At 31.0% G+C, this 13,699-nt stretch overlaps 1 protein-coding gene across 1 annotated transcript in view; it reads left to right on the top strand.

Moving 5' to 3' along the window:
- LOC117170648 (voltage-dependent calcium channel type D subunit alpha-1-like) overlaps nt 1-13,200 on the top strand; it is a 68,654-nt gene extending 55,454 nt beyond the window's left edge. The window contains exons 31-33 of the mRNA XM_033357559.1: nt 3,482-3,838; nt 5,449-5,576; nt 8,329-13,200. Coding sequence (XP_033213450.1) covers nt 3,482-3,838; nt 5,449-5,576; nt 8,329-8,688 — 845 coding nt within the window. The 3' untranslated portion in view covers nt 8,689-13,200. The remainder of the gene's footprint in view (nt 1-3,481; nt 3,839-5,448; nt 5,577-8,328) is intronic.
- The last annotated feature ends 499 nt before the right edge of the window (nt 13,201-13,699 follow it).

Genomic DNA, 13,699 nt, shown 5'->3' with positions numbered 1-13,699 from the left:
CTAAGGTACATGAATAGACCGAAAAGTAGTAGAAAAAATTAAGTCGGGTGGAGCCTGACCATACCTGAAAATGAAGCAAAAAGTTTGCCGACCACTGCTGTAGAGCCCCTCGAAAGAGGCTCTGAAGAACATCGTGAAAGGCTCTAGAGTCTATAGGACCTCGAAGGAGTCTCTGAAAGACATAATAGGAGGATCTGGCGACACACGAGGGAGACTCTAGAAGGCGTCATGAGAGGCTCTTGAGGACCTCCTAGGTTCCTAGGACTGGGAGGTTCTAGAGGCCCTAATGAGAGACTCTGGAGAACCTCGTTGGAGTCTCTGAAGGCCAACGCGAAGGGATCTGGACCCGAAACAGTGTTAACTGCAGCACCTATACTTGTCTGACACTTGCTTGGCTAGTGCTGAGCCAGAACTGGGCCACGACTATCGGTAATTGTCACACCGGGTCCATTGGACCCCAGCGTAAAAAACTGTGGATAATTTCTCGAGTTTTGAATAGACTTTCCTAAAACTAATTGTGGATGTTCCTGAAAGCCTTGTGAACAATATGCTATTGCTTATATAAAGAAATTCAGATGTTAATATAGTGAAAAAAATGAAGCACACATTATAGAAATATTCGCGATTGAAAAAAGCTGGGGGTCCAATGGACCCCGAGTGACAATTAAGGGTTAATAAATGATGGTAACTTTTATATTTTTATATTTCATATTGATATTCAAAAAAATTGGGTGCCACAATTCAGCATGACGTAACGTCCGTGATCTTAGACATTGTCAAAAATCCTTTGAGCAACAAATGTCTTTCATATGATACCATAATTTGATTAAGTTTAATTCAAATCAAAAGACCACTTGCACGTTCTGCTATTTCTGACTTATACTGACCCATTGACCCAAACCAATTTTTTACTATTTGAAATTATTGTTTAGAAATGTTTATTCTCAGTGAATAATTGAGTAGAATATTATTATAAAAGAATTATATAAACTGAAAGCATGTTCATTTTATGGCGGTTTTTGTATTGCAGAAACTCGCTTTTTGTCGAGCTTCTCTGCACTCGACTTTTCTTTATTTTGTATTACTTGTGGACAATTCTCAAATTTGTTAAATATAAAAATAAGTACCGTGCCCGTTTTGAAATAAGTAAAGTTTAATTATAATTTAAAAATAAATATTTATTTAAGAGAACACCTGTTTGATGGATATTTGTTATATTAAAAAAGTATTTTTAACATTTTTACTGATTTTTCTGTTAGTATTTCTGTAAGGAAACGCAAAGTTTAACGATTTTTAAGTTGGTGAGATGGTTGAGGCTAACCGTGGGGGGGGGGGGGCGAGCATCAAATCTGAAATTTTTGTTTACGTTTTCAGGTTAGCAAGTGCGATATTTCAGTTATTTACAGAACGTGAAATAAAAAAATTAGAAAGTATTTTCAAATTCATGAATACTGTTTTCTGGTGACACAGTGGGGCAACGTGACAAAACTTGGTTAAAAATAGCCTCGGTCACAATTAACCAATAACGTTTTATTTTAATATATCATTAAATTACAAAACAAGCCATCCTGACCTTATTTTTTAATTTTTTACTCATTGCTTTTTGTGATAACAGGTAAATTTATGTTAAAGTTTCAAGCGTCTATAGCTTGACGAATTTTTATTATTTTTATGTTGTTATTGCACCAGAAATAAAAAAATATTTCAAAAAACATTATTTTATTACTATGATCGCTGAAACAAGCATAGGAAATTTTGTTGTAAACTGAAACTGCAACCCAATCTTCAAACAACAGATGTAAATTGGTAATCAACAGAAAAAAAAATTACGGGTATACCGTGTGAAATTAATCCATAAAGTGTCTGCAAAAATCTATAATCAAAATATTTTCAAAGAAATTTCTAACTTAGTGGTTTTTCAATGCATACATGGTTTTTGTCTGCTTTGTATCTCATCTGTAGTAACTAAAATTGATAAACTATTGTCATTTTCCAATATTAATTAATTTGAAAAACAAGTCCATATTTGAGATATTTAATACTAATAATGAACAATTAATAATAATAATCAAAAATTATTTGAAATTTTCTTCATTGCGACGAAAAATTATGTAATTTTATCCTCTGAAAAGGTTCGTTAACGTTATAAACAAATTCTAAAAGCTAACATACCATTAGGCCATCTATTCACAGAAACAAATTTTGCTTTACATTCAGATTACTTTGAATTGCTTTATCAACGATGTTTAATTAGAAAATTTTAGTACTGAAATTTGTTAATATAATAAACACATTCTATTAACACATGCACTACTATCTTGATCAAAAAGTTCCCGGAATTTATGTTTAAAATTAAAAATATAAGTTTATTCTTGAATATTGATGTGGTCCCCTTCAAAGTAATTCCCATCGACTGCCACGCACTTATACCAGCGCTTGATCCAGCTCTCAAAACATTTTTGATACTCAATTTTCGGTATGCCCATCAGTGCCGTTTTCGATTTTTGTATTATCTCCGATCGGCTGCTAAAACGCGTTCCGCGTAGTGGTTTTTTTAGTCGATCGAACAAAAAAAAGTCACAGGGAGCTAAATTTGGCGAATTCGATGGCTACGGAATTGTATTAGTTGAGTTTTTGGTGAGAAACTCACGGATAATGATGGCATTGTGCGACAACACACACGTTGTTGCAAAATTAAATCCATTGCAAAAATCGAAATACGCAAAAAAACAAATGCACTCAAATTTGCGTTACATTTACAAATGTCAAGCTAGAAATCTGAAATTCGCAGGGAATATTGTTGAAAGGTGTGACAACCTACAGAAACGAAAAAATGTGAATCGGACAGCAGGGGGCGCCACACGGTCATGATTCCGGGAACTTTTTGATCAAAGTGGTATGTGGACGTTATTCATAGAAATATTTTTTTTTACTAATGCTACTTCAAATTGGCTCCTTTTTCAGGTCCCGATATTCAAACCAAAATAAAAAAGAAACCGGCTTTTCGTACCGAAGTTTCAGTATACGTATAGTCACAGCCTTGTTGATATTATGTTTGTAAATAAATCTATAAACGCTGACAAGTGAAATCGGCTCCGAGAGATCTCTTTTGAATATAATTCAGAATCTATTTTGAAACGAAAATTCAAAATTGATTAAGAATTTTATTGTGAACTCTAGGCTATTTTGAACCGAATATCATTTTGCCCCACTGTGTAATGTACAAATTTTTCTTTATTAAAATTTTGAAAATAGTAGAAAATTAAAATAAATTATCAGGACCAAAGAAAAGTATTTTTGGTCTCATTTTTATGGGGATTTCGCTGGAAATAGCATTAGCTCGCACGATTTTAATCAACTTTAAATCAAATCGCAGTTTCCCTCACAAATTGGTCATGAGAAACTTTATTTAAGTTATGATATCGATATAAATAAAGAATGCATATATAATAATGAAAAAATGGAAACAATGACTCAATAGCCGTAGTTGATCACGAGGATGATTCTTCGGCTGAGAGTGTATCCAGTGGATCCGGAAGGAGGAACGGAGAGACCGAAGGGTGGGTTCGTCCACCAAGAAAATCTTCTTCTCGACGATCGCGTCAACGGAAACGAGATGCTTCTGCCGGAAAGTCATCTTCTTTTCGTGGAACTGGTAACATGCCTAGTAGTGGATCTGGATCCGGAACCCAAACCAGTGGTCGAACCGTTGCAAACGGTCTTAAACTGGCTCAAACCCAGGCAATTGCAGTCGCGGGATTCCTCGCGGATGTTGATTCTCGACAGTGGCGGGTCTGCGATACCTGTTTTTCACATCGAGCTTCCTACCACGGCAGAGGTGACCAAAAGATAAATATAAAAAAAAATGAAAACCCCTATTGAAAATTCCGACTTCATGAAGTACGTAGGAAAGTATGTCGGCCACTGTGTAGGAAACGACTTAGTATACGACGTGGTTCCGGACCTCCTTTTCTACACCATAACTTAGTAAAGCATTTGGTGTAAATAGTTTTTTTCATTATTAAAAAAAATTCTGCAAATTTCCCAAATAAAGTTCTTATAAACCTGTAAACATAAAAATCAATTTCATAAACATGCACACCCATTTAATTTTCTGCATAATTGACTCATGACTATATTGTGATATAATTAAAGTTCAAATACAAGATTTACGGAAAGTTTAATTTATCAAATGTTTAAATTGATGGAAGGTCCCGTTTCAATAAAGAAATCAACTATTTATACAAATTTTTTATTTACGACATCGTAAACTATGTCATTTTCGAAGTATTTTGCGACATTGTTTCTGAAGTTGTATCCTACGTAGTTTAAGACGCCGGAATTTTCAACAGGTAATAAAATGATGACACTAGAAATTAATTCATCCATTTAATTCTTTTCAGCCAAAAAAAAGTTATTTTCCCGAGAAGTTGAATATTTTGTTTAATTTAACGAAGAAGAATTGTAGAAGGAAATCACCACTGTCTCCTGAACGTCCTGATCTACCGAATTCTTCCCTCTTTTCTGTTTTCATCCCCTTTTCTGTTCGACGTTTATTTTTCATCGCATGTGCTTTATTGAGGCTTTGCAACTGGCTTGAATATAACTCAATAAACAATAAACAGTCTTTCTTCTGAGTCTCAATCTCTTGCCACCCGCGCTATGACAACATTTTTTTCGTAATCAAAGTTTCACTCTAGATGTTTGTGTTCATTACAAAATTTTCAAGATTTAGTTTTGGTCACTGTCAGATGGTATAACAATATTTTTCTGCGTGACTAATATAATAAAGTTGAATTTGACTTTGTAACGATACATTGGTCAAGCAATACAAGTTCAATCGTTGAAACCTAGACCAGTAAAACGTTAGTAGTATAGCAATTTTTTAAAATTCAGCCAACGTTCTTCCAGGGAATCCATAATTTAGAAAAAAATCAGACCTTAATGTATTCATAATTGATGTCCAATGTATCGATGTCGATTCAGATGTGATTTTCATCATCTTACTTACAAATCTAAATAAAATAATTGATTTGATGCTTTGCTGAGAGGCTCTTAATGGGTTAAAGTATAAACCCGTACATTTTCATATCGAAAAATTTGGTTTGAATTTTTTTTAGAACCGCGTTTGTATTTATCAAGACATCAAGACATATTTATCACAGAAACTCCGGAACACCAAAATTGCAGAAACGAAATGCAAAGTTTTCGAGATTATAGCAACGCAGGGCTAGGAAAAAATCTCTATATGTAAATTGAACCCTTGGGAACATCTCGGCTTCAAGAAAAATGTCATACAAGCGTTTACTTTGGCGGAAATTGAAAAAAAATGTACCCAAAATACTATGGGTGGCAAGAGGTCAAGCGCTTAATGTGAAAAAGGCGAGTTTAAACCTAAAAAGAAATGTGAGTTTGTAAAATGTTTTCACATTTTTACTCATTCATCAGTTTCTTGGGCTGGAGAGAGTAACGGAAGTGTTGGAGCTGAGCGTTTGTCTCACAGTCTACCTGGAAGTCCTTCTGATCGAAAGCCAAATTTCGAAGTCATTGGAAGTGCTGAGAGTCTCGTTGGCCGGGTATGTTAATTATTTAATCATATCGTTTTATAATAGATTTCAACATCTTTTTCCTGGCTTGCAAAAAATGTTTAAACCATTTTAATCAAAAAATTTGAACTCTTAAAGCTGGAATTATTTCATTTAAACTAATAAAAAATGTACTGCAAATTAAAGCTTTTAAAGTGGAACTCTTTTAAAATTTGTAGTAAAGCCATAACGCATTTTCAATTCAAAAATTTTTTAATTTAAACGCTCGATATTATACGCGTATAATATGAAAGCTTTTAAAAATTGAATGATTAAAATTTGTCTTTCATAGCTGAGCACTTTAAAACAGAAATTAAATTATTTTTATTTTTAAGCGGTTTAAAATGACAATTGAGCGATTCTTATTAATATATTAAAATTCCATAATTTCACTTACAGACTAATCATTTTTTAAATGGAACAATTAAAATTGTAACGTTCAAAGTTTATACAAAGCACTCTGCAATTTTAACAATTCAGTGCTTTCTAGTTGGAACACTTCAGTTTCAAATTATTTAGTTTTGAATATTCGATGTATAATAATTGCTTTTTTAAAATAAATAGTTAAAATATTGCTAATAATAAAAGAATGCAAAATGAATGGATTATCTGCAGAATATTTTAGACTGAAACAATATTTGATTGGGGTTGAAGTTGAATAAAAGTATTTAAACATGATTTTAGTTTTTAACGTTAAAATTGGTAAATTGTTTAATTTTGATCAGATTCAAAATCAATTATTGTTCAATTTTAAAACTAATAATTTAATTTATATTTACAGTTGATCAACTTGAACCGGTTTTTATCAAAAAATTTGAAAATGAAATATTTCTTAAGTAAAAAGTTTGAAAATTACGCAATGTAAACTGAATGATTTGATCATTGAAAATGTTAACAATTGAACTTAACATTTTTTTAAACTTGAAATCGAACGTATTTTTAATTAAATTATATCATGTAACATTAAATTTGTGATATTTCAGATGATTGGATAGATTGTTATTTTAAAAGATTTTTTAATTCTCGGTTAAAGAATGCACTATCATTTTCTGGTTTTTCTCGGTCTCAAAAAATTCCTGGTCATTTGCCGATTTTTCGGTCCAGTGCCACCTTAATTTTATCTTTAGAATTCGAAAGGATGTTATATGAAATTCAATTTTTTTAAGATTTTAGGAGGGTTCGAAAAATTCCAATACACAATATCCAATTGTGAGTTTTTTTACAAACGTTATCAATTAAAATTGTTTATTTTGAAACGCTAATCAGTGATAAATTTATGAAATTTTTTAAATTTAAAAATGGTAACTGTCAAGACGTTTAATTTTAAATTGTAAAATTTTGACAGCTTTACCAACTTTTTCACTTTTTAAAGTTTTATTCTTAAATTATACTTCTTTAAGCGCTTTCATAATTAGAAATATATTTTATTTCAAATTATTTCAATTTAAAATCCATGCTCAATTATTAATTGGAAATTCTAGAATATTTGAAACGATTCAAATTTGAAACTATATGATTTTAAACACGATTTTGAATTTCGAACAGAAATTATTCCTAAAAGATTTTTCTTTAATTAGTTAAATCTAGAATTTTTAGAAAATATGCAAGAAGCATGCTTTTTTTTGGTAAAATTCGAATTTGCCGAACCTTAGATTTCTTCAGCTCGAATAAAAGAAACATGCTATTAATTTGCTTTCAGAGGAAAACATATTTTTCGTGTATCTTAAAGCGCATCTTTTGTAATTTCATAAAGTTTTAAATGATTTATAAAATCGAAAAAAATATATCTATTATTGATTAATGTAAATCTTGATGAAAGCTTCTAAGTGTACTTTAGAAAAAATAATTAGCTACATACTGTTTATTCAACAGTTGTTACTTAGAGTTTTCGTTTTTTCTTTCTCTTTAGGGAAAAGTTCAATTCTTATTTAATCCTAATGATCAAGGCCTTATTGTATTCTTTGAAGGATTCTCTATAATTCTATTTAGGTGGTGTTAATTAAAGTTTAAACTATCATTGTTTATAACAATAAAAACGGTTTGATTTCTAAATTTATATTTTTAATAAAATCCACCCAAATAGAAATTTAGAGAATCCTTCGAAGAATTAAATGAGAACTTGATCATTAGGATTTCATAAGAATTGTAACTTTTCCTTAAATAGATAGGAAAATCTAAAGCTGTAAATTACTACTGTTAAATAAACAATCTTATTTGGATTATTTTTTTCTGAAGTGCGCTTAAAACCCTATGTCAAGATTCTCCGAAATGAATAATAGATCTATTTTTGTCGATTTTATAGATCATTTCAAAGATAGGAAACTTTATATTGATTGTACGTAGTGTACAACCTTGAACATCTAGGATTTTTTTTTTGAATTTTCGAAATCCTAAAACTGAATTCGGTTTACTTTTTTCCGATGCTAATCAAAAAACCTTTTTGTTTAGACGTAGACAATTCAATTAATATTTTTATTTACATAATGGTGTAAATTTGTCAAATCGCGTTTCAGACTTAAAAAGTGTCCAAAGTAGAAATAGTGCAATAACTTTAAACGAAAAATTTGAAGTGAAATCTCTGGCAATCTATATTTTTTCTACTATGCAAATGAGTAGCTAAAGTTAAAAAAAAATCAATGACGTAAAGTCCTGGTTTGTTTGAGTCCGGCATGAAATCAACCATCACATACATTATTTTAGGAGCTGTTTTTGAGATTTTAATCGATCTTGTTTTTCACCACAGGTTCTCGTGGAACAAGGTTTGGGAAAATACTGTGACCCAGACTTTGTGAGGTACACCTCTAAGGAGATGCAGGAAGCAATGGACATGACTCGAGAGGAGATGGACCGAGCAGCTCATCAACTTCTACTTCAGGAACGAAGAGGTCAACCCTTGACCTTCCAACTCCAACAGAGTATGGATCAGCATTACAACCCTTTGTACAATCCGGGTCAACAGCCAATCGGATATGAGCCTCTTCAGGAGCAGCCGGTTCTTCCTCACCTCCAGCAACCGTTTCAGACCTATCAGCAACAACAGCCTCAACAGCAGAACCAACAGCAACAACAACAGCAGCAGCCACAGCAACAGCCTCCATCTTAGCCCAAGTGAAGACGCGCAATGCGTGTTTCATCTACCTAATCAGTCTCTATCAAATCCGGCTCAGGAATGAATCCGGTGGGCTGCTTTTCTAAATACAGTGGAAACCAAAGGTCGTAGTGTCTGAAAATGAGAATTGATTTGAAGATCAAGTGTGATACTTTGTTTCGTCTCCAATGACGATTTGACTGACGATTATAGTTACATGAAGTAACTTTCCACTGAACTGTTCGAATTCGGGACCGACTTCCGAGTTTCGAGCTTTTGTTGTGATTCTTAAGAAGAAGAGAGTAGGAAATTGCCTGAAAAACTCGGTATAGGACTCCGAATTTTGGGAAACATTGAAATCGATGTGCGTCAACAACAAACTCGTTTATCGACATGCTAAGCGTGTGCAGAGATGAGTCGTTCTTTTAGAAGTGGTAAGCGTTTACCCTACAGAAAATCTGGCGAACGGACCGAGCTTTGTAACAGCAACGTATTTTGTACCGTTTTTTAAAATCATAATTCGACCAAGAGCGTAGTTACTTAGGACTATCAAGTCGTTATTAACTCGCTAAGCTGCGCGTTATTAGCCGTAGAGAAGATTCATGGACTTTGCTGGTTCTTTCAAACTTTCCATTCAATTTCGACGTCAGTAGATTTACATTTTCTAATAACGTTTCTAATGGCATTCAACATCTCTCCAATATAGACGTATTGCTCCAAGGTACAAAGGGATTATGTCAACGTGTAATATAAGGTACACCCTGTACCTCGCAGAATTGAAACGCATTGCATTGTTATTTACTTATTTGTCACAAAAGTATTTTGTATTTTGAACACTCAATTTACAAGTATACTTTTGTTAATTTTAATGATTTAGCATTATAATTCAGAACTTTTTTCAGTAGTTCGATTCATTGGCGGGTAAAGTATTATATTAGAGTAACACAACAAAAAGTTACAAATTTTGTATAAGGCTGTCTCATTTTTGTTAGGTCCTTAAAAAAAGTTAGCACACGTTTTTCTTTTATTCATATTATTAATACGAATCGCAGGAATAATATAGAGAAAATACCACTCATTCGGGATAAAATGAGAATTTTAGCATTAGGTTATAAAAAATCAAAATTAGGAGAAGTAATAATAAACAAACTTAAACAAAAATATACATTCTTCAAATTCATTCATTAGGTCATAGCATTAAATAACCATTAATTTTCAAATACATACATTTTTGTAATTTATGTATTCATAAGAATCTATAAAGAAAGAAATACAGTGAAACTCTTCTATAGCGCCGATTGCAGAGCTGATGATGGGTGGGAACTAATTCATTATATCCCGCTCCGATTTTGTTTGTTCACGCCTGAGAGCTCGCGTAAGTGACAACCGTAGACCCCGCGCACCTCCTGTTACACCAACCTGCGGCGCGGCGTTTTTTCTCGGAAGGACTATAGAACGGAGGGCTATTGAAGGGTTTCACTGTAGTTGAGGCTAATAAAACTATGGTTGCACTTTGAAGAGGTAGTTTTGGAGTGCCATGAAAGGGGCTTAGGGGGATTCAAAATAAAAATTCCGGATACATATTCCTGTAGAATTTTCATTAGATCATGAACTTCTTACATCTAATGTGGACATGAACATACAACTTTATTATAATTTACACATTTTAGATAAAATTTATTTTAAAAATTTCCCGTGTAATTTATATGGCAAACTTCAAAGGCTGTGTGGTGCATCTTAATACTGGGCGATTAAAAAAAACACTTTCGCTTTTTTAAAGACCTAGATAAACTGACAGAAGCCGCAAACAAAATTCGAAATTTTATACATTTTTATTGGGCCACCCTAGTATTTTACCATGTATAGAATGGAATGTTATAGGCCGGAATTTGGTGGATTTTTTTTTTTAAGAAATACCATTGAATGTTGTGGGATGTTCTGCAATATTTGAAAATGTATGTGAAGTATCTTCTATATTCTAGAATTTTCTTAAATATTCCTAAATAGAACTTTTATTTCAATCTAAAATTCTAAGGACGTTGTGGAATGCTTTAGACCTTTACAGAATATTCTGTAATGTTTTGAATATTCCTAGAAATTTCTGAAAAATTTTGAATGTTCTAAAATATTTAAAAATATACATTCTTACCTTTTAGAATGCTCTAAAAAAGAATATTCTACCATTTTTACTAAACATTCTTTTTGCAGAACATTTTGTAATGTTTTGAAATGCTCTTTAATTTCTTAGAATATTTTGAAATGTTGTAGAATGTACTAAAATAGCATATTCTACAATCTGGAATCCTTAGTAAAAGTTTGGAGTGAAAAATATCTGTAAATTCTGGAATGTTCTTAACATTTCTAAAAAATCTTTGAATATTCTGATAATATCTCTATTTCGATATATCTTTATTTAATGATTGATAAATTATTATAAGAAGAAATATTAATTTTATAAAACTGCTAAAATTTATACTTATAATTTTCTTTAGAGATAAAATTGTCTTCTCTAGTAATAAAATTGCTGTTTGACTTCATGGGAATTAATACTAGAATATCTATAGTATTAACAATAGAATTACGTTATATTTATTATTAGATATAATTAAAATGTTAATTCATGTTTGGCATAAAAATTAAATCATTTAATTTTTAATTTTACAAAATAGAAGCAATGCGTTTCCATTCCCTGAGGAGCTTTATAAATATACGCCCAGCTATACGAATTGTCAAGTTACAAATTATGATGCAAATCGGCAACTTTATACTCGTACAGTATAATTTTCTGGGTACCAAATAGCGAACTGAAATACGGTGATTTTAGAAAACAACGGCAAAGTGCTCGGTCTTTTTATTTACGCACGGTGCGTCTGAACCAAGTTTAAATGAAAGTTCCAAATAATTTTTTTTTTATTTCTTACGGTAATATAAATAATAATCGGTCGGGCGCTTTTTATGTTTGATGACCAAAAAGTGAAGAATTTTTCATAAGATCAGGTGGTAAATATTGTTTGGCATTCTTTTAAATATATTTTTTGATTGAATGTGGTTGCTTGTCACCCCATGAACATTTTAAGATAAAAATGAAATATTTCATCGAAATGTGTCTATGTTTGAACAATTGTAAAGGGTTTATGGAATATAAATATCAACCAAGAATAGTTTATTTGTGTGCATTTAAAAAAATTGTTACATTGAACGTTTAATTGCGAGTTGCAATAAAATTGTATACTACCACAATAAAACATTGTATATTATTCAAACTTTATTATTCCCTATTAATTAAAGAAACAAACCGAATTTTTTCAGAAAGTGCTCCTCCAAATTTTCATTTTCATCTTAAAATGTTCGTGGGGTGATGGACACTCACACTCAATAAAAAATTATATTGAACAAAAAGTTTACCAATATTTATGATATAATCTTGAAAAAATTTCTTAGTAATTTTATACAAAAATCGAGTTTAAAAAAAACATCACATTATTTTTATTTTGAAATGTCCTTTGGGTAACAGACAACCACATTCAATAAAAAAAGATATTCAAAAAATGTTAACCAGTTTTTACCATATAATCTTGTGGAATTTTTTCCATTTCTCAGTAATCAAATACAAAAATTCACTTTCTTCAAGAAGTGCCCGACCGATTGTTTTTACCTTTAGATATTCCTGGGATGTAATATTACAATAAACAATAAAAAAATCCAAATTACCTGGAACTTTCATTTAAACTTGGTTCAGCCGCACAGTGTGCGATGTCAAAATTATTGAATTATTATTATATATTATATTATATAATAATTATTAATGAAATTATTGCCTAGTTGTTTGGAAGCTCGAAGTAAGTTTGTGAATTGACAATGCTTCGACGAGAGATCAGCTTTTTATGGAATTGAGTTTAATCTAGAAACGGTTAGAATTACAATTTTATTTACTTTATTTTTATTTGTGTAAGTCCGTTTTTCTCCGGAGATCCACAAGTGTGTCAATTTATTTGCGAAAAATCAGGGTTGTGAAAAATTTAGAAAATACGACTCAAAGTTTTCTTCAATTCAAATAAAGAGATGAATAACATTAAACAGTTCTAACTCTTTTACTTCCTGATTTTTCGGTTTTTCACAAACCCTTGATCGTTATCAAAGACCTACGAAATTCTCCTAATTTTTAAAACTTATATTCCTATTTATAATAATGTAACGACGGAAGCTTCTTCGCTGATTTTGGAAATATAAGAATAGTACAAAGTTTTTTGATTTCTTAATTCTCTTTATTATTACGTTTACGGGGATCATAGTGGTTCAACTTTTGATTGGAGGGAAAATAGAGGAATCTTTCTTTAAAAAGAGGATTTTTCAAGTTAAAAATACCAGCGTACTGCAAAGAAAACTTAAGAAATGCAACACTGTTGATTCAATCATACCAGATTTTCATTTTCTATTTTTTGATTGGAAGGATAACGGTATCACTGGGTTATTTATATTTTTTAACCATTTTTAATGTATATAAGAAAAGATGAAAAAAATCAATTTTAAATTGCATTGCAATTATTTATAATAGACAGAAATAAAGCAATTTTAGAAACTCTAAAAAAATTATTATTCCATTTGCATAATTTTTTGCAAAAAATCTAAAACTCGTATTCTTTAAATAAAATGTTTTTTTATAAAAATGTTGAAAGCATCAAATAAATTATTCTAAAGAAAAAAATTTTAGTAAATGGAACTTGGTTTCCTTTTTTTAATCAACATAAAAATATGTATTATGAATGTCCTAGACAGGTCTATTCAAAACGATTAGGAATTCAAATCTCTCCACAAATAGAAAAAAAATTCATCAACATTTAAGCCAAGTGTAACGGTCATGGAGTTAACAAAACTCAGTTTTTCTCATTTTTCATATAAATTTTAAACCTGTCATGAAGTTCTTTTTGGTGAAAAATTAAAAAATATTTTTTAATTCATTTTGTATTTTCCTCCAAAACGGTTGGTTATAAAAAAAACAGCAAAGAAGGTGTAATTTTTAAAAATC

The sequence above is a fragment of the Belonocnema kinseyi genome, chromosome 4 (genome assembly GCF_010883055.1).
Source record: "Belonocnema kinseyi isolate 2016_QV_RU_SX_M_011 chromosome 4, B_treatae_v1, whole genome shotgun sequence".
Lineage (NCBI taxonomy): Eukaryota > Metazoa > Arthropoda > Insecta > Hymenoptera > Cynipidae > Belonocnema > Belonocnema kinseyi.
This window is presented reverse-complemented; position numbering and strand designations above follow the sequence as displayed.